Source organism: Ovis aries, chromosome 7, assembly GCF_016772045.2.
Source record: "Ovis aries strain OAR_USU_Benz2616 breed Rambouillet chromosome 7, ARS-UI_Ramb_v3.0, whole genome shotgun sequence".
NCBI lineage: Eukaryota > Metazoa > Chordata > Mammalia > Artiodactyla > Bovidae > Ovis > Ovis aries.
In genome coordinates, this window is record NC_056060.1 from 59,915,610 (window position 1) to 59,936,587 (window position 20,978).

Below are 20,978 nucleotides of genomic sequence, written 5' to 3' on the forward strand. Positions count from 1 at the left end.
TTATATCCTGCAACTCTACTATATTCATTGATTAGCTCTAGTAATTTTCTGGTGGAGTCTTTAGGGTTTTCTATGTAGAGGATCATGTCATCTGCAAACAGTGAGAGTTTTACTTCTTCTTTTCCAATTTGGATTCCTTTTATTTCTTTTTCTGCTCTGATTGCTGTGGCCAAAACTTCCAGAACTATGTTGAATAGTAGCGGTGAAAGTGGGCACCCTTGTCTTGTTCCTGACTTTAGGGGAAATGCTTTCAATTTTTCACCATTGAGGATAATGTTTGCTGTGGGTTTGTCATATATAGCTTTTATTATGTTGAGGTATGTTCCTTCTATTCCTGCTTTCTGGACAGTTTTTATCATAAGATTTGAATTTTGTCAAAGGCCTTCTCTGCATCTATTGAGATAATCATATGGCTTTTATTTTCAATTTGTTGATGTGGTGAATTACATTGATTGATTTGCGGATATTGAAGAATCCTTGCATCCCTGGGATAAAGCCCACTTGGTCATGGTGTATGATCTTTTTAATGTGTTGTTGGATTCTGATTGCTAGAATTTTGTTGAGGATTTTTGCATCTATGTTCATCAGTGATATTGGCCTGTAGTTTTCTTTTTTTGTAGCATCTTTGTCAGGTTTTGGTATTAGGGTGATGGTGGCCTCATAGAATGAGTTTGGAAGTTTACCTTCCTCTGCAATTTTCTGGAAGATTTTGAGTAGGATAGGTGTTAGCTCTTCTCGAAATTTTTGGTAGAATTCAGCTGTGAAGCCGTCTGGACCTGGGCTTTTGTTTGCTGGAAGATTTCTGATTATAGTTTCAATTTCTGTGCTTGTGATGGGTCTGTTAAGATTTTCTATTTCTTCCTGGTTCAGTTTTGGAAAGTTGTACTTTTCTAAGAATTTGTCCATTTCTTCCACGTTGTCCATTTTATTGGCATATAATTGCTGATAGTAGTCTCTTATGATCCTTTGTATTTCTGTGTTGTCTATTGTGATCTCTCCATTTTCATTTCTAATTTTATTGATTTGATGTTTCTCTCTTTGTTTCTTGATGAGTCTGGCTAATGGTTTGTCAATTTTATTTATCCTTTCAAAGAACCAGCTTTTGGCTTTGTTGGTTTTTGCTATGGTCTCTTTTGGGGTTTTTTTGCATTTATTTCTGCCCTAATTTTTAAGATTTCTTTCCTTCTACTAACTCTGGGGTTCTCCATTTCTTCCTTTTCTAGTGCTTTAGGTGTAGAGTTAGGTTATTTATTTGACTTTTTTTCTTGTTTCTTGAGGTATGCCTGAATTGCTATGAACTTTCCTCTTAGCACTGATTTTATAGTGTCCCACAGGTTTTGGGTTGTGTTTTCATTTTCATTAGTTTCTATGCATATTTTGATTTCTTTTTTGATTTATTTTTGTTGGTTATTCAGAAGCGTGTTGTTCAGCCTCCATATGTTGGAATTTTTAATAGTTTTTCTCGTGTAATTGAGATCTAATCTTAATGCGTTATGGTCAGAAAAGAAGGCATCCTTTCTTCTCAAACTTCTCCTCAGTTCAGGTCCTTACTCCCCACTCCTCACCCCTACCACCTCTACCTGTTATATGCCCTCTTGTTGGTTAAGTTCCCACTCAGATATGACCTAATCCATGCACATCCCAAGATAGCCATAGCGGGAAGTGCTACTTTCTAGCTCAGTGCTCTAGGCGTGTACACTGTTGCTATGATAGACACCATCTGCTCAGCTTTGGGCCCGTATGTGTTCCTGTATTGCTTTTTTGCTAGCTGATAAATTTCATTAGGGGGTCTCAGTCATCATTACAGTGCCACATTCCTTCTGCTTTTTTAACACTTCACCAGTACTTGGCAAAAACTTGCTGATGGGAGGCATTCAGTTAGTGTACAACTTATTAGGTGACATCTTTCTCACCAGTCGTAAGTAAAAACTGGGGTTATAGTTACTTCTCAATCTGGTTCCTGAAAGTGTGTTTTAATCAGGAAATTTTAGGAAAAAAAGTCAATATGAGGATGGATGAATGCAGAGTTAATGAAATACTTCAGAGTGTGCTATTCACAGACTATGAATGCCCCAAGATCATGGATTATAGACCTGCTCACAGATGTTATTTTAAAATTTCTGTTTATTATTGAGAATTATATATATGGATTATAAAGCAAGAAAGTCTTTTCAATATTTTAACATATAACAAGCTATATATTGCCATACATTTTGACTGTCTACAGCCTAAAAATATAATGCTGCCTCCTTAGTTCATTAGTGGGACCATATAGTAGATCACTATTTAGAAGCACATGACTTTCCACTAAAACATACAGCATGGATATCAGGAGAATTGCTTTTTAAATATATATATTAATTTAGGAATCAGCAGCATTGATGTGAATTCTTTCCTGTCTCGATCAGGCCTTGAACAGAAGAAAGAGGACTAGAGTAGCCATATGTGCCTAAGGACTTACTTTAGGGCACGTGGAGCAGAAGGCCTGGTTCCCCTCTGTGACTTTCCAGGCAGCTGCTCTCCCAGGGGTACCACTGAAAGATGTACAACCCCAAGATAGGCTCAGAGTAGAGCAAATGGATAGAACAAACTAGTTTTCAGGTAGATGTGTGTGTTTGCTCTTTGTTTGTTCAAATGTTTCATACCAATACCACAGAGCTCTAGGTTCTTAATGAATGAAGAATGATAACATAGGAAGGATTATTTCAGATTGGTCAGCTTTTCACTTTAAAAATAAATCAGTTTCATCTCCAAGTTAAATAGAGATAGAAAAGATGGACATCAGTTGAACAAAATTAGCCCCATGTTGCTGATTTTGAATGTGAAGGGGCTCAATGGAAAGTTCCTAAACTAAAATAGGAAAAAGTACAGAACCAGACTGGTATACTTTCATGGAGAGGTTAAGATGAATTTAATGGCATGCTTGGGCTTCCCTGGTGCCTCAGTGGTAAATCTGCCTACAATGGTGGAGACCCAGGTTTAATCCCTGGATAGGGAAGATTCCCCTGGAGAATGGAATGGCAACCCACTCCAGTATTTTTGCCTGGAGAATTCCCATGGACAGAAGAACCTGGCAGGCTATAGTCCATGGAGTCGCAAAGAGTCGGACATGACTGAGCGACTGACACACTCTCAAATAATATAACCAAATTAGCAGAAATGTTGATAAGCTACCCAACTTCTTTTATAGGAATCCTAAAAGACCTTTAAAAGAGAAGATTGATTGGTGCTTGGAAACTCAGTACAATTGCAATTCAACTAAATCTATCATAGTTAATAAATTCCTCTTATGTGCAATTTTCCAGGTGAGGCTGAGAGTAGGAATTAAATGTGAGTTTGATATGATCCTTGGTTAAAATGCTGCCGCACAGTCTTAGTGGTAGAAAGTTGTAAGAAAGCAGGTAGCCAGGAAATGATACGGCACATCCAGGTAATAATTCTATAAGAAAGATCACTGTGATTTGAAAATAGGGATTGTAGCATTCTGATTCAGGGAAGCATAAACAACATATAAATCCTTTCCAAATTCAGTCAGGCATTACTGAATCTCTGTGGATTAAAATTCCAGATCAATAATGCAGTAATAGAATTCTCTGAAAACATAAACTTAATCTGAGTTGGAAATGTCAGATATGATTGAAAACGTTTCAGTAATGGATCAGAAAATAACAACAAAGTACATGGTAGCTAGGTATGTTTGTTCTGTGCTGTGCTAAGTCGCTTCAGTCGTGTCTGACTCTGTGCAGCCCCATAGACGGCAGCCCACCAGGCTCCCCTATCCCTGGGATTCTCCAGGCAAGAACACTGGAGTGGGTTGCCATTTCCTTCTTCAATGCATGAAAGTGAAAAGTTTAGCCAACTGTTAATGGACAATATGTCCAATGAGGTTTAAATATGCATACATTTCAGTAAGACATATTACTGTGTGATTGAATAAGTCAGATTTTAGTCCACAAGGAAAATAAAAATACTAGCCTAATTTCTATTAATGGATGAAGGTAGCATGAAAAGTTTCTATGGGAGAATTCCTGTGTGACAGAGATTAAAAAAATCATCAACATTCTGGAAAGAGGGGAAAAAAGAAAATTTAAGTCATATCGTTTACTTTTTGAAGTGAACTATGACAAAATATGGCTATTTACAGGAAACATGAAAATGGATAGTTAAGTAAATACCCTTCTCAAAACTTGAATCCTGCTTAAAAATACCAGTTTGGAAGTCTCCCTCCCTGAGCCCCCCACTCCCTGAAATGTGCCACAAGTCTAAACATGGTTTATCCTCATAAGGAACTGGCATTGTGGAAAGTAGGAATCGGTCTGCACGTGCAGTCACAGGGGAAACAGCTGATCATCACCCTTGGTGCTTCTTCTGCCCCGTGGGCTGTTTCTTCTCTGTCATGTTCTTGTCTTTTACAAATAGGTATCCATCAGGGCTCTGTCTCCTTACTCCCTTCTCTTCACTTTCCACGCCTTCCTCATGGGAGCTCACCCATCCCCATGACTTTAAACACCACCTATCCACTGAAAACCCCCAAACTTAGCAGCAACCCTGACGACTTCTCTAGGCTCCAAACTCTTTTATAAAACTGCTATGTGACATTTCCATGTGGATGTCTGATATCTCAGAATTCACCTGTTCAGCTTTTAGCTTCTGTTCACCAAACCTGCCCCCGTCACAGTGTTTCCCATCTCAGCAGACGGCACCCCACGTCAGCCTTGTTTCTCAAGTGGAGAACTACAGCTCACTCCTGATTTCCTGTTCTCCTCAGCTACGACTTTCCTGTGATTTCCTATTCCCTTATTTACTGACATTTACTCCTTCCCTGAGCACAATCCATTTATCTTATCTCTAAATATGCTTCAGATGTGTTTACTTCTATCCGGTTCTATCATTAGCTCCCTGGTCCAGCCATCCTTGTCTTGCCCTTGGGCTTCTGCAGCAGCCTTGTCTCTTTCTGGTACATGCTCCAGATCCAATGAGAATGATCTGAAAATGTTCATCTGATCATGTCTCATCCCCACTAGAGACCACCAGCAGCTTTCCAATGTACATCAAATAAATCATGTGTTCTTTAGAGCCCTGTGGGAGCCATGGGTGGGAAGACTGGGTAGAGATCGTGGCATCTTATTCTATTCTACCTCGAGGTCAATTTTGACATAGGTAAAGACTTCTTAGGTTTTAGGAGGGGTATGTGGTCCTACCATGGGAAGTTTTTCTTTTTGGGGGGTTTTGAATTATTGTTTCTGTGTGGTTGCTGCTCTAGGTATTAGGGATGGGAATGAAGTCTGTTGGCTTTTTGCCTTTTCTTCAGTTGACCTATGTCATTTGTGGATCCATTTTATTCAGAATTCCTTTAAACAGTAAGGGTGATTCCCATGGGCCTGTGACATATGCTGTAGCTCAGCTATTGTGTTGTATTTTTTCCAGAGGATTTCAACAAGCTGTGCTCCGTCCCTATGGTAATTCCTGAGAGGCCAGGATATCCTCCTCCACCCGTTGGCCCCGTTCCTCCCGTTCCCCCTGTCCCTCCTGGCTTTCCTCCTGGGCCTCAAATCATGATCCCTCGACCACCAGTGGAATATCCATATCCATCGCGGGAACCACCAAGTAAGAATTCAAAAAGTCATCCAATTACTTTTCTTGCATTAATTAGGTTAATTTTGTTGTCATTGTTTATGCTAAGTCATTAAATTTAGAATTCTTAAGTATTGCATTTACACAGTCTCATGTATAAAGTTCTCAACTAGCCTATTACATAGAGGAAAATGGACAATTTCATATTCTCCAGAAATTAGCATCCTTTTGTTATTGATATTGTGGGAGAGATTTAAATCTGATTCATAGAGGGGAGGTGTAAAATTACACTTTGGGTTATGTATCATGCAAAACAATTTTGCAAGTAGTTAAATATTAAGCTTTTCCCACCAACTGGTGGCTTGAACATGAGGCAGAGAGATGGGGAGGGAGACGTGGGCAGAGGAGCAGGCTACTGCTGGGCTGCAGTAGCTGGCTGCATGCGCCGGGATGCACAGGTACTCTCTGTAGGCAGGAACGGAAACACTCTCTGTTGGTACCAGATAACCTTTGCCCAACGAGTGTCCTCCTTCCTTTAAGGTTCAGCATCTTCCCTGTTATTACGGAATTCAGTGCTGATGAAAGATGCTCTAATTTTAAATAATTTTAATGGGGTCTCATGCTGTTCTTTTAGGGGTGCTACCAGTCAATGTCACTGATTACTGCCAGCTCTTTCGCTATCTCTGTCAAAATGGACGCTGCATCCCAACCCCCGGGAGCTACCGGTGTGAGTGCAACAAAGGATTCCAGCTGGACCTCCGTGGGGAGTGCATTGGTACGTGATGGACCACTGTGCTGGCACCGAGAGGCTGCCGCATGCAGCTCTGCTCCATGACTGGATAGGTTTTCTATGACTGCTGTAACAGATTGCCTCAAACTTAGTGGCTTTAAAGCAGCACAGATTTATTATCTTATATTTCTATAGGTTAGAAGTCCGACATATTTCTTACCAGGCTAAAATCAAGGTGTCAGCAGGGCTGTGTTCCTTATGGAGGCTCTTGGAGAGAATCCATGTCTCTGCCTTTTCCAGCATCTAGAGGCTGTCTGTTTCCTTGCTGAAGGGCTGTTTCTTCATCTTCAAAGTCAGCAGTGTAGCTTCTTCAAATTTCTCTCTAACTCTCTGGTTCTCTCTTCTAACACTCTCCTTCACGTTTAAGTATCTTTGTGATTACACTGGACCAGCTATATATTGGGCTTCCCTGGGGGCTTAATTGGTAAAGAATCCGCCTGCCATGTGGGAGACCTGGGTTCGATTCCTGGGTTGGAAAGATCCCCTGGAGAAGGGCATGGCAACCTACTCCAGGATTATTTCCTGGAGAATCCTTATGGACAGAGGAACCTGGTAGGCTATAGTCCATGGGGTCACAAAGAGTTGAACACGACTGAGTGACTAAGCACAGCCCAGCACAGCACAGCTGTGTATTTCAGGAGGAATGGATATTCTACCAACTAGTAGCTTAATTTGACTCCCCTTGCCATGTAGCATATTCACAGGTTCTGGGGATTAGGACATGACAATGTTTGCGGGGGCATTCTTATGCCTACTGTTGTTTGTTGTTGTTTAGTAGCTAAGTCGAGTCTGACTCTAGTGACACCATGGACTGTAGCCCACCAGGCTCCTCTGTCCATGGGATTCCCCAGGCAAGAATACTGGAGTGGGTTGCCATTTTCTTCTTCAGCTGATCTTCCTGACTCACAGATCAAAGCCAATCTTCTGCATTGACCAGCAGATTCTTTACCACTGAGCCACCAGGAAAATCCTATGCCTACTATAGTGGCTTTTAACTTTCACTGTAAAATAAATTCAAGGCATTGCTGGTAACTCTTACTTAAGACATCGTATTAAAGCCTGACCATTAAAACAAAGCATTAAAAATACCCCAAAATTGTGAAACTTTGCATGTGTTACTAATTTGAATGAATAACTCACCAACTATGTCTAGTTAGTCATTAAAGAATGAAGCAAGGAAATTTAAGTGTTGACGAGGCAGTCAAGTTAGTGAAGAAGGAAATATAACGCAAGAATAAAATGTTTTCGGAAGCCCCTTGGAGTAGCCCGCTAGGAGAGAGTGCTTCAGTCCTTAGAGGTCCTCCAGAGCTAGGTGGGAGAGGGAGCATCTAGCTCAGGGTTGAGATCAGACCTGCATCTGCCGCAAGAAGCTTGCGACTTCAAACAAGTGGGTTATCTTCCATAAGCCTTAGCTTGCTTGTCTTTACAGAGGAATAAAACCCAGTTTACCTGTAAGTATACCGGTAGCTCTAAATGACTATAAAACTAGTGAGAGCCTGTCTGGGGGCAAGGTGGTGGTGGTGGCATCCTCAGTGGTGGGCGAGATGTGTCCTTCAAACTGTGATAGCTTCATGGTTTGTTGTAATATTCTTAGCACAGCTCAGAAAGGAATGATTAGATATGGTTGGGCCTTCTTTTTATTGAAGTAACGAGTTTCAAGAGACACTCGGAATCCTACCCAGAAGCCACTTCTGAAATGTCAGTCTGTTTGATTCCCTTAGACCAGACCCAGGGAAGAGAAAACGTTTATTAGCTTGGAGTGTTGAGTTGCTATTCTTTGGCATTTTACTCTGAAGAATGACGCAGGAAAATAATACACTTTAACTGCTCAACCCGACCAGTCTTCAAGTGGCTGGTGGCACCGTTATTGTAGTGGAAAGAAAAAGGAACCTTTCATTAAGCTATTTATTTCTTGAAAGTGTTTTAACATGTAAAGGAAACCAACAAAATGGTCTTAGAGTTATGGCCATCTAACTTCTTCCTAAAATATACCGTGCTTTGCAGATGTTGATGAATGTGAGAAGAACCCTTGTGCTGGTGGCGAGTGTATTAACACGCAGGGCTCTTACACCTGTCAGTGCCGACCTGGTTATCAGAGCACACTCACGCGGACAGAGTGCCGAGGTATGTTCAGTCTGGGCTTGGCATGGGGGACATGTATGCTAAGTAAGGAGTTTGCTTTGGAGGAATTCCATGGAGCTTAAGTAACCCTTGCTTGGAGAGACTAAGATACTCCCATTGCCTTTTGCACTTAATTCCACATATTGTTACTCCGAATTATGTTACATCATAACTTTATGTTACATCATAAAATCTGGCAAACGTTCCAGTTATTTTAAAAGATGCTTCTGGGCCTATGGGAATATCTTCTTTTTACCAACCTCCCCCACCCCCTTTATTTTTGCCTTGTCACTATTGTCTCTTAAATTGTAATCAGAAAGCTAGGGAATAGGGTTGTCCTTTGTTGACAGAAAAGCAGAGGAAACTTTCAGGTGAAATTTTCTGCAATTAGTTGCTGAATGGAAAGGCCTGAAGGATAAGAAGTGCCTGTAAATTCTTGCTGTTGATTTATGTGGTCAGCAGTAGCATCAGCTAGGGGCAGGTTGGACATGCAGCAACTAAAGCCCCACTTGAGACCTGCTGAATCCAAATCAGCATTTGAACACGGTCTTCCAGGGATCCTTACGTGTGTTAAAGTTGGAGAAGCCCTGCTATAAAGTTTCCTCATAAAAATTTGCCTTCAATTTTGTTTAATAGTTGACCTATTAGTCCACCCAAAAGTCATCTTAGGTGACTTTGATGTACTGAGTTTCTTCTTTATTTTTTTTAATGTTTTATTTTGTATTGTAGTATAGCAAAGTAACGATGTGACAGTTTCATGTGGACAGAGCAGGGACTCAGCCATACATATACATGTATCCATTCTACCCCAAACTCCTCTCCCATCCAGGCTGCCACATAACATTGAGCAGAGTTCCCTATGCTATACAATAGGTCCTTGTTGGTTATCCATTTAAAATATAGCAATGTTATACTGAATTTCTGAGATAGAAATAATTAAGATGTGCTTCCCACTTCAGGAGACTCAAATATCTATATCTCTATAAATTTGGTGCAGAATGATCTCTTATCATGGATCAAGTAAAGGCAGATAAAAGCAAGAAAATTCTCTGTTGAAATTAAATACAGGGAAATATAGGGAAGTTTGTATGCTTTAAAAATTTGTCAACCATTAATGAGTTAATTTTATTTGCCTCTTTTAGCAAAAGTTCTTTATATGAGTTGAAGACATACAAGTGTTGTTTTTGTTTATTTTTATTAGTGACTGTTTTCAAAATCTTTGAATTTGGTTCTGACTTCGAGATTTCTTGCCATCAGTGTGTCTTAGTACACTACTTATAAATGGCAATTTTGAGCAGAAAAACCTGGAGAACAACACATGAATCTGTTAATATTTCTATTAATGGTCTACTTACTGAATTACAAGTATAGTTTGAATTTTTAACTGAGCTTAGGTCCTTCTTTATGACTTTTGTTTAAAATAATCAGTGCATACACACAGTATATTAGGCATTTTTCAATAGTGGAAAATAAACTGAAACCAATGTTTCAGAAGACAGCACTATTAAATAAGCAAATAGAAGACATCATTGAAAGCACTCTTCTAGGGTGGGAACCAGCCAGTGTAGGTGCATGTTACTGTCATCAGTCTGAGACTTCATTTATTAGAGACTGAGGATTACCTAAAAGCCTCAAGTACTGTGTTCTTTAAGGGCTGCTGCTGCTAAGTCACTGCAGTCATGTCCGACTCTGTGCGACCCCATAGACGGCAGCCCACCAGGCTCCCCCGTCCCTGGGATTCTCCAGGCAAGAGTGCTCGAGTGGGGTGCCATTGCCTTTTCCGTCTTTAAGAGATAGTGCTAAGTTTATCTCAAACATGAGAAGTTGATAACATGCTCACATTTGGAGATAGATGACAGTGGTCACAGAATGGTCAGAAAGGCTGTATACTCAGCTGAGAAGGAGGACAGGTGGAACTGAACAGAAGGGGACAGTAGAAGCACAGATACACAGACAAGACTTTGAATGGCAAGCTTTTCATTTATTTTTGTAAGGCAGCGGAGCCCCGATGGCATTTTCAAATTAGCGAGGAGAGAAAGAGCTGAACTCTTTTTCCTGTTTATTTTATCCCTGGGCCTCCATAGATTATAGAATCCTTAAAGAAAAAAAAAGTAGATTATAAAATCTTAAAAAAAAAAAAAGTCTGCTGAAGAATATGTGGCTTTTTACTATTTTTTTTTTTTTAGAGTATGGAATGAGTCAGATTTTAGTAAGGATTAAGAAATAAATGAGAGAGAAAACGATTGTAGGTTGTTGGCACAAAGATCAGACAGAAGGAAAGCCCAGACTGCCTCAGCTAGTCCAATGACTCGTGTGGAAACCACTGCTGGATCTGCCCAGAAAGAAAGTGCGTCTGAGGGTCAACCACAAGACACCGTGCAGACACAGGATAGACAGTCAGAATAACCAGTATGCCATGAGTGCACATTCTTGTCGCCCAGAGGACTTTTAGAGCACTTACACCCAGGGACACGTGGCCTCCACTCAGCGTGGAGAGGTCTGCTCCCATCCAGCTCTGCTCGGCGCCCTGGCCTCTGTCTCCTGGGGAATAAGCCCTGGCATAGGTTATGTGCTCGGTAGACAGGATGGTTTGTGTTCATCCCCTTTGATGTTCATCCAGGCATGTAGCCTGGAAACTGAGGGGAATAGATAATCCAGGGTACCTTGCTGTCCACTTTATGTTAATTATTAATCTTTAAATGCAAGATCAGATGCAGGTTGTTTGAATTATTGTCATTTTTAACACTTTTGTATCCTGCTCTGTTATATAATTTGGCATAATTTTTAAACACAAAAGAAAAAAAAGGGAAAATATCCCCGAAGTACCAATATTTTGTTTGGTAGACAGAATACTCATAAAGTTATAAAAGAGACTAGGAATTTATAAACAAAACTGTATTTGGACCAGAATTGCCATAAGGAAGATAGACATTTAAGAGCCAAATGATTGATAGTTTTCAGATGGAATTAAGTTTTTTAGCTGTGGTTTTTTTAAAATGGCATTTCTGTTTAATTATTCTGATACAGCTATCATCAGATTTGCCTTTTTGATCATGTCTTAACAGAAATCGGCCAAAGCTCACTGTAAATAATGATATATTCTGGCTCATTAAATTAGCTAGGAAATGATACATAAGAACCTATTTTGTTTACAGAATTGAGATTTATTAGAGTCTCATTAGAAATTAGAGTTAGATTGAATGCTGTTATGTCAGCATCTTTTCTTTCGTATGTCTTTCAAACTTTTATTAGTCATCCTAATTACATTTAATATTGTTTAATTCTGAATTTATGTTGAAGGGTATTATTTAGTAACTGAAACCCAAGACTAAGATCATGAGTTTGGAGATGGTGAGAAGGAGCAGTAAAATAATTTTAAATCCCCTAAATAAATCTATTTCTTTCTTTTTAACTCTTGCTTTTTAGACATTGATGAATGTTTACAGAATGGCCGTATCTGTAATAATGGACGCTGCATCAATACAGATGGCAGTTTCCATTGTGTGTGTAATGCAGGATTTCACGTCACACGAGATGGGAAGAACTGTGAAGGTAATATAATGTAATAATAATGTTATTTGGCTTTTTCCGTTGCAGTTTCAGTACCAAAAATCTTTAACAAGACAAGATCAAATACTTAGTAAAATGTATATATTCACCTGTGGTTATCTGGGAGGAAACCTAACTTTTCAATAGTATTAATTCCTTTAATTCATTTTTGTGTGAGTCAAGTAACATTTTAAATATAGGAGCCAAGCTTGCTTTTCAAAGATTCCTAATGATGAAACTTCTACAACATAAATCATTACTTATGAATTTTAAACAGTCAGAATTTGTACATTAAAAAAAATAGAACACATATAATATCATGCATTCTTCAGTCACTTAAAAGTCTTTTGTTTAAAGTATCTGTGCAGTAATGAAATATTACTAATGAGTATCTGAAAATGTAAAATTTGAGAGAAATATTGACAATTGAGAGTTAGCCTTCATATTGCCTGTTGAATTAATCACCTCACTTTGAATTGGGCTTTTTCATTCTGTCTTTTCCTCTGCCTATTTTTTCTGAAATTGAGAATATGACAATTACTGATGAGTTTCTACTTCTTAGACCTTTAGCAAAAAATGAAGAATGCTCCTTATCATCTTTCCCAACGTCTTTGGGAAAGACCCCAAGAATCTATTCATACGTTAAAAGAATTTCAAAATTGTTCTTAGAAACATTTTTGGCAGAATATTATCTCAGTGATTCAATTCAAAGACTTAATGCCAAAATTCTCAGTTGGGATAGAATCTTGTTTAAAAAAGAAGAAATCATAAATTACTTTGGTCTGACTAAAGCCTGTAAGTGAAAACACACTGTGTCTAGAAGAGCAAGTGCCTCCTAAGAGCTGCAATGTTAAATAAAACAGCATATTGATGAATTTCAAGAAATATCCCTATGATCAAGGAATCCTAAGGGTTAACTGTCATGGCTATGCTCTATAGTTGTCTTGCATTTTAAAAATACTTTTTTGCTACCCCTATTAAAATTCAAACTATAAGCAGTTCTCTGGTTTCTCCTTTTCAAAGAATCAGGAAGTAGCCTAAATACATTTCAAATTTCATCATTCTTAATTTTGATTTTGTTTTTATTTTCAGTTTATTAGAAGTTATATGAATCTCTAAATATATATATTGGGTTGGCCAAAGAGTTTGTTCAGGTTTTTCTGTAAGGTGAATTTTTTGGCCAACCTAATATTTATATGAAATTTCATATTTATATAATTCTATATGAATGTAATATATGTACATATGATATGCATATACACATATACATATGCCTTTCATAATCTGTATATGTTTGTGTATACATATATATGTATATATGCATTCTTTCTAAGTCGCTTCAGTCATGTCTGACTTTTTGTGACTTTATGGACTGTAGTCCACGAGGCTTGTCTGTCCATGGGATTCTCTAGGCAAGAGTACTGGCATGGGTTGCCGTGCTCTCCTCCAGGAGATCTTCCCAACCCAGGGACAGAACCTGCATCTTTTGTGTCTTTACCACTAGCACCACCCAGGAAGCCCATATGTGTGTATATATCTCCACGTCCTATAGTTTAGCCCTATAGCACAGGTCAAAAATTGAGAACTTGAAATACATATTTCATATGTCACTCTTCTCTTTGTATGCTGTAATTTGGATGAAAATTAACCTTAGACAATAATAACAAGAAGTAGAGAAATGTGAAGAAATAAAAGTATATTGATCCAGATTGGCTTCCTTTGCAAGCTTACTTATCTGGTCATTAAGAAAATACACCTTCTATATTTTTCAGATATGGATGAATGCAGCATAAGGAATATGTGCCTTAATGGAATGTGTATCAATGAAGATGGCAGTTTTAAATGTATTTGCAAACCTGGATTTCAGCTGGCGTCAGATGGGCGTTATTGTAAAGGTTTGTGCTATGAAACTCTCAGTCATATTCTTCACCTGTTTTTCCTCCTCTCTACATTGCTTAAAGCTACTGCCTTTCCCTATTAATTCTCCCCATTTACAGTACCCTTAGTTCTGGATTAGTAAACCTGACTGGAACTTCTTAAATTAAGCCATCCAGAGAGCTATGGTTTATACTCAGAAGGCTGTTCTTATTTCAGAAAGGGTGTTTTGGTGTCTTCTCAAAAGAGCCCAAGGCTCCATAGAAAATGAATGAGAAGTTGAACTTTCGTTTGGACTACCAACAGCCATGAGCATCTTATTGCATAAGCTGAGTTACATCTCTTGTAGTTGAGGAATAATTGCAATTGGCTTCTTGATGGCTGTCATTTGCCACCTCTTATATCTTCACTGAACAAAATACTGTAGACAGTTACTACAATGATCTATTAGTAATTACCTCAAAATACCTTAAGAAACACAATTTATTTAAACTTTATCAAGTCACATTAAGCAAAAAGGGAAAATAAGATTAAACAGAAGAAGTGAAGGAACCAGGAACCATTGTTTAGTTCTGTAACTTTTGGAATAATCTTTTTGCTCCAGGTAGTGAAGCAAAATGAAAATTTTTATTTGTGCTGTTGAACACTGAGGTCCTGAGCAAAGTCATCAGAGATAAGTTTGCGCTTAGTGTCTCTTGCCTAATGTAGTCAAGGATGAGTAACTGTTGTATGTGTGTCCAAGATCTGAGTTGGAACCAGACCCTCAAGGAACACCATACTGAAAACAGGTCCAGGAAATCTGCTAAAATACGGCATGCATTCAAAGCCTTCTGCTTGTAGCTTCAGATGTATAAGTGTAGAGTGTCAAGCGATTCAAGATTGAGAAGGCAGGAGCAAGTTGTATGGTGCTTCTCTGAGTGCCCCTGGTGGGCAGCTTTGGTAAAGATGTTATGGTAGAAAGCCTTGTGTTTATTAAGTCTTCTGCATGATGTGTAATTTCTCTAGGCTTAAAAGAGCTTCTAGCCCTTGGTTGTTTACTTACATTCTCTATGACCTTCACATCAGTGGCTCTTAATATTGTGCAAATCTGCCTTCACAGCAAGAGAAACTTTTTTCTTTTTTTAAAAATTAGAAGTAGGAAGTTGGTTTCTGTACTTTTGAGCTATGTGTCGGGAGGAGCTTATAGTCAGGAAGACAAGATTAACACATGGAAATATTAAGACAGCATACAACAAAGCACCAGATTGTTAGATTAAGTGCTGTACAAGTGAGAAAGAAAGAGGAAGGGAATGATTGCTGGAATATTTGGAGCTAGGCTTCCAAACAAAATAACACAAGGAAATGTGAAAGCCCCTTTGTGAACAGACCTTTTTTGAGAACACACACTCCTCTTACCTTGGAGCTTGCTAAGATTCCCTTTCGATGCCTACAGGCTGCCAGTGACCCAGGCCACAGCCTCTTCAGGGAGGCCAATAGATGATGCTGATGTAACTGTTTCAGAGCGCATTATGACCTCATAGGTGAAACTAGGTTTTGCAACTGTTTGCAATTGGTGAACTAGTGTCTGATTGATAAACCGAGTGTTCCATTCATTTGGAAGTGCCTGATGATTAAAAGTTCTGCTCTGACTTTACCATTCTAGCTTAAGAAACAGAGCTAGAAAGAGAAGGGAAGAATGCTTCCTATTATTCCCTATGTCTTCTTTATTTTGATATATAGAGTAAATAGAATGCATATACTGTAATAAGAATAAAGGAAGAAAAAGGAAAGAAATTTCTTATATGCTGTATTTGTTTTCCATAATTTTTCTCTCAATATCATGAAATAAGATTTTCTCTGAGTGCTAAGGACTTGGTTCTGATCCCCCAAAGCTGTGACTGTTCAAAGCTGAATGAACAATGCTAATTTAATCTCTACAGTTGACTAATCTGATGACCAGCCTGGCCTCCCTTGATCACTCTCTGAAGGTTGAGGCCGCTCACTTTGAGCAATGCTCTCTGGATCCCCATTCCATCTCTGTCCGCAGTAAAAAGACTTTGTGTTACTTTTCAGGTGGTAGTCACCACTGCTTTACTGTAGATCTCAACTTGAACAAAAAAGTGACCTGAATAACTGAACCAATTTGAGTTCATGTATTAAAATATAACTGCTGTTTTAAAATACAATCTGTACACGGAATCTTGGACCATCTGCATGTATTTTGTGCCAAATAACACAAGCTGAGTAAAACGCAGAGGTGTTTCAGTCTCAATTTGCCTTTTTAAGGTCAGAAGAAAGGAAATATTCACATATACTCGTTGTATATTATAAACGGAGTTGTTATAAAATGACTTGTTTCTAGGTGTTATATGTTTTCCAAAACAGAATTTTGGTATCATTTCTATTTCCCCATATTGAGGGGGAAAATATCTGCTATTATTAGTATGTGCCCAATAAAGTCTTTTACCAGACCTCCCTAATATACACATATGATACTGTAAAATATTTGTAATGTGTAAGAGAGATTTTTCTTTGCTGGGTTCCATTTGCTTACACTGCTGTTGTTGGCTTGGAACGGTCATCAAAATCATCTATATTCATTTTCTGTTCCTTTTTTATGGTGTTCCATCTAGGCTTTAGTTCTGTGTCTCCTTATGCCATTCTAATTGTCCCAGAGATTTAAAGTGTGAGTTAAGGCATGAGTGATAACTGGAATGGACACCAGTCTGAGTGTTGGATGCCAAAAGGAGAAGCTTCCTGCCCAGGTCAAAGATGCAGTTTATTATCAAGTTAGATTTCTGACAGTCCTGGAAGAACTGCCATGTGAAACATTACACAAGACCCTTTGTCTTTTAGCTGTCATTTTCCTTCTTCTTCCAATTCTGTTTTTGCTTTATGGTTCTTACTTTGGATTTAAAAAAAATCTCCGGAGAATGTTATTGAAATAGCTTTATATGGAAAAGAAATAAACTCAGACAGTTTATCTCTCAGTTTTCGTTCCTCTTTCCTCAAAGGAAAATGAAAGGCATCTCGTTGAGCTTTTATTGTTGATGCTGCACATTACTGTAAGTCTTCTCTATTTTCAAGTCTTAGACTTGTAAGCACATTATGGTTTTAGATGAAGTGACTTCATTTTTAATAAGTGCTTCTCCCCACCACAGATATTAATGAGTGTGAAACACCTGGAATCTGCATGAATGGGCGTTGTGTCAACACTGATGGTTCCTACCGATGTGAATGCTTTCCTGGACTGGCCGTGGGTCTGGATGGACGTGTGTGTGTTGGTAAGATTACGGCCATAACTAGATGTACTATAGAGATCCACCTTCTGTCAGTAAAATCAACCAATAGCAAATGTACTCTACTGCAGCAGGTATGATACAATTAATATCTGTGGGCAACAGACCAACAGGGTCAGTTTTTTTCTTGTATAAAGTGAATATTAATTCAAGGGATAGAAAGATGAGCTGAGATAAATGAAAACCAAAGGACTCCACACCTGTCCTTCTTCCTTGTCCTAGTTGTCCTCAGTTTTCTCCAGCCCTCCTTTGTTGATAATGGTCTTTGAATTGACCTATATGTCCCTAATTATCTCACGATGAACATTTCATTTTCATCTAAGGAACTGAATGTCCAAAGGGAGGTAGAGAATTCAAAAGAGGATATAGATAATCAAGAAACTTATATGATAATAGTTTTTTGTGGCTTTATAAGAAGTTTCCAATTTGTTAATAAATGGATACAAATTTTATCCAAATTATTCTTAGAAAAGCGAATTTTTCCCAATCCCCTTTGAACTGGGAAAAGATTGGTCATAGCTGGAAATCCCCTCCTGGTGGTAAAGATGATACTGCTTAGTTAGACCAATATCTAAGATTTATATAATTTTACAGATCAGACAGCCTCCTTTTTGAAAGTACATCTAATTCAGATACTCAATAATTGTATGATTATGTTGGAGTGGGCTGTATTTCTAATAAAAATCTTATTTATCATATGGTGAGATTGAATGATCATCCATCATTCATTCATCGTTTATTAACTGCCTTCTCTGTACAAGCCTGGGGAAGAAAACTATGAGTGAGGTATAATCCTAGCCCTTAAGGATCTCACAGTGGCTAAACCATAATAGTCCCTAGAAAACTGGAAGAGTCTAGTAATTGGTTTCCAGTGCTTGGAAGCTGAAGAATTTGTTTTGTTTTCTATTGAGGCCTAATACCAGAGGCATTCTCTGTGAGTAAGAACAGTGACATGGCTAAATAAAGCCAGCTTCAACTTTAACCTGGGGGGTTCCCATCTGTTGGAAATGACAGTGTGATGACAGATGCTTCTTCCTGTTCAGACACACACATGCGGAGCACATGCTATGGTGGATACAAAAGAGGCCAGTGTGTCAAACCCTTGTTTGGTGCTGTTACCAAGTCTGAATGCTGTTGTGCCAGCACCGAGTATGCTTTCGGGGAGCCTTGCCAACCATGTCCTTCACAGAATTCAGGTATGTTGTGTCATGGGGATGCCCTAGTACTGCCAGCCTTCTGCCCCCATCTTCAGTCTATGTATTTATGGAAGTCATGGGGAAAGATTACATGACCCTCTACAGGTGCCTCGCATACCTGGCAGGGGTCTTGAAAAGGGCTGGTCAGGCTTTGATCACACATTACCCACCAACTCAGCTATCATCTGGATTAGGCTGCACATTTATGCTTCCCATCTGAATTTCTCCAGCTCAGTAATATTCCTGTTCTTTAGAGTACATGCAACTTACCTTGTTTTCTAAAGTTGTTTCACAGTGTTACATTTTGCAGGAGCTGTTACAAAAGCAGAATTTTACAGAGTGTAAAAATAAATAATTTTCAGATTACTTGACTGTTTCCAACTTTTTTCCAAAAGTCCATTTGTGAATTTTGTTCAAATCCTTCATGTTGACTTAGGTGTGCGTTCCCTAAATGATTTTATTCCACTCTAGGGAAAAAGTATTTTTCTCAATTCAAAGTGACATAGCTTAGTGAAAAGAAAACTGGTCAGTGAGTCAGAATTCTGCTCTCCAGCCACAGGAAGGCAAATTACATAATTGGAGGGTTCAGGTGTTTTTGTGAGTTTTTGTTTATTTAGGAATATTTCTTACCTAATTTCAAAAGGATTTGAGATGGTTTACATTAGTAAACAATTATAAAATTGGATAATATGGAAAAGGGATCCTTGGCCTTTTAATCTGAAAATGAATTGTCCTAGATAATCCGGAAGATCCTCTCCAGTTGCAAATTATTTCTATTTGTAAGACAAAAATAGTTTATTGAAATGAAAGCAATAGACTGTCAACATTTGAACATAATTTTAAGGTACTTTGGCTGTTGGTTTCTAATGTCCTAAAATAGAGTAAGTCCTAATATTGAAAACACATAGCTCTGATTGGTTGATTTACATGTAAGATACAGTTAGTTTATTTCTGGCCTAAATACTATCAATTAAAGATGAACTCACGATTTTTAAGCATTCGCCATTTTGAGAATGTTATTATTTGAAATTAGAAATTAAAATCTGTTATAAGAAGTTAGAGAAAGTGAAGTGGAAGACTTTTAAAGTCTTTAAATTGGGGGAATGTCAGTTAAAGAAAGCAAGCTTTATTTCGGATGACTGCTTCACCTGGTGAATAATATACAAATTATCATTAACTATATGATCACTAATCAATGAAATGCATGTTTGCAACAATACTTCAGTTATATAATATACAAATGTAATCTAAAAATATACTTCCATGTAACTTTATAGTAGTGTATTATTAATATTATTTGTTTGCCTGTTGCTTTAACTTTTCAAAGTAGTTTCCTTGCATATTTTGAATTTACAAGGTAGATGAGTATCCTGAAACCTAGTACACAAGAATATAGGTGATCATGTCTTGAATGAATAGAATAGCCAAAACTTAGAATCCAGGACCCTTGATGCATACAGTTCTTTGTTTTTACATTTTCCTCTGGACCAAGTACATCTCCAAAGAATTCTAGTGATACATAGGAAAGAGGTAGACTTATAATAAGATGACCCAAAGAGAGCGGATTTCTGTAAGCATTAAAGCTTAAAGATAGTCACATTTGAAGCTTAGTTCCACTAGCTTCTGTTGTATATTTGAATGAATTTACACAGAAATGGTCCGCTTGTGGAAATGGTTCCATTCAGTTTGGTTTCTCCACCTCTTTGATGAATGAAAATGCCAAATAATGAAGGATCAAAGCGTAGGATGTCCCTTATTTCAGGAGAGAGGGGGAGTTTTAGAAGGTATTGAAAGTATCCGAAAAATGTCTTTAGACACTTTAATGAGAAGCACTAACCATTTAACATGCAAAGCTCATCTCTGTGCTCTGGAAATCAAATAAACTATATGTGAAGCTACATCTCCCTGACTGCTGAGCATTTACTCCTTGTAGCAATCAGTCCGGAGAATGATGATTAGGAATTTCTCTTCTGCCCTTATTCTACTGTGTCTGGGGCACGACACTTAAGTTAGCTCAGGTCACCTACCATGTATTAAGTGCTTGAGTTGTGCTGAGCACTTTACATGTTCTCTCAGTAAATCTACAGAAATTGGGTATCCTTTTCTACACTTTATAGAAGAGGAAACTAGAGGAGGCAGAGGGCCTGTTCCCGAGACCCTCGGCAATAAGCATTGTCATCAGTGTTCAAACCCATGCTGATCTGAATTCACTGCAGTCTAGTACCAGATCCTGCCCAAATGGAAAAGAATAACAACCACAATTTGCTTCCACTTAGGCCAAGCATCAACTAATTTAGTGCTAATTATAAAACTGCTTTTAGCAAAACTAGCATGATGTTGTTTTTCCCTGTTTTACTACTTACTGTATTTCACCAGTGCTTTAATTAATTGCTGAAGTGAGAAAATAAAGAGGACGTATTTATTTTTGCTGCCAATCCCTGGCTTTCAAACACAGTGGCAGCCACCTTCCCATCGGTTCCCTTTTTGGCCCCTTTTAAGATGATTTTAAAAAGTAAGGGGTTTTACCACTTTTCTCAAATTCCTGTTTGCTGGAAGACAGAGGCTCTGAAGGGTTAATGGTCTTTTTTTTTTTTT

General features: G+C 38.3%; 1 protein-coding gene across 2 annotated transcripts in view; it reads left to right on the forward strand.

The window, feature by feature from the left end:
- The window catches only part of FBN1 (fibrillin 1), a 277,248-nt gene that overhangs the window by 148,992 nt on the left and 107,278 nt on the right, over window positions 1–20,978 (forward strand). For both annotated transcript variants that reach the window (XM_012181624.4, XM_060418056.1), the window contains exons 11-17: window positions 5,428–5,607; window positions 6,209–6,349; window positions 8,369–8,488; window positions 11,912–12,037; window positions 13,807–13,929; window positions 17,050–17,172; window positions 18,231–18,383. In XM_012181624.4, coding sequence (XP_012037014.1) covers window positions 5,428–5,607; window positions 6,209–6,349; window positions 8,369–8,488; window positions 11,912–12,037; window positions 13,807–13,929; window positions 17,050–17,172; window positions 18,231–18,383 — 966 coding nt within the window. The remainder of the gene's footprint in view (window positions 1–5,427; window positions 5,608–6,208; window positions 6,350–8,368; window positions 8,489–11,911; window positions 12,038–13,806; window positions 13,930–17,049; window positions 17,173–18,230; window positions 18,384–20,978) is intronic.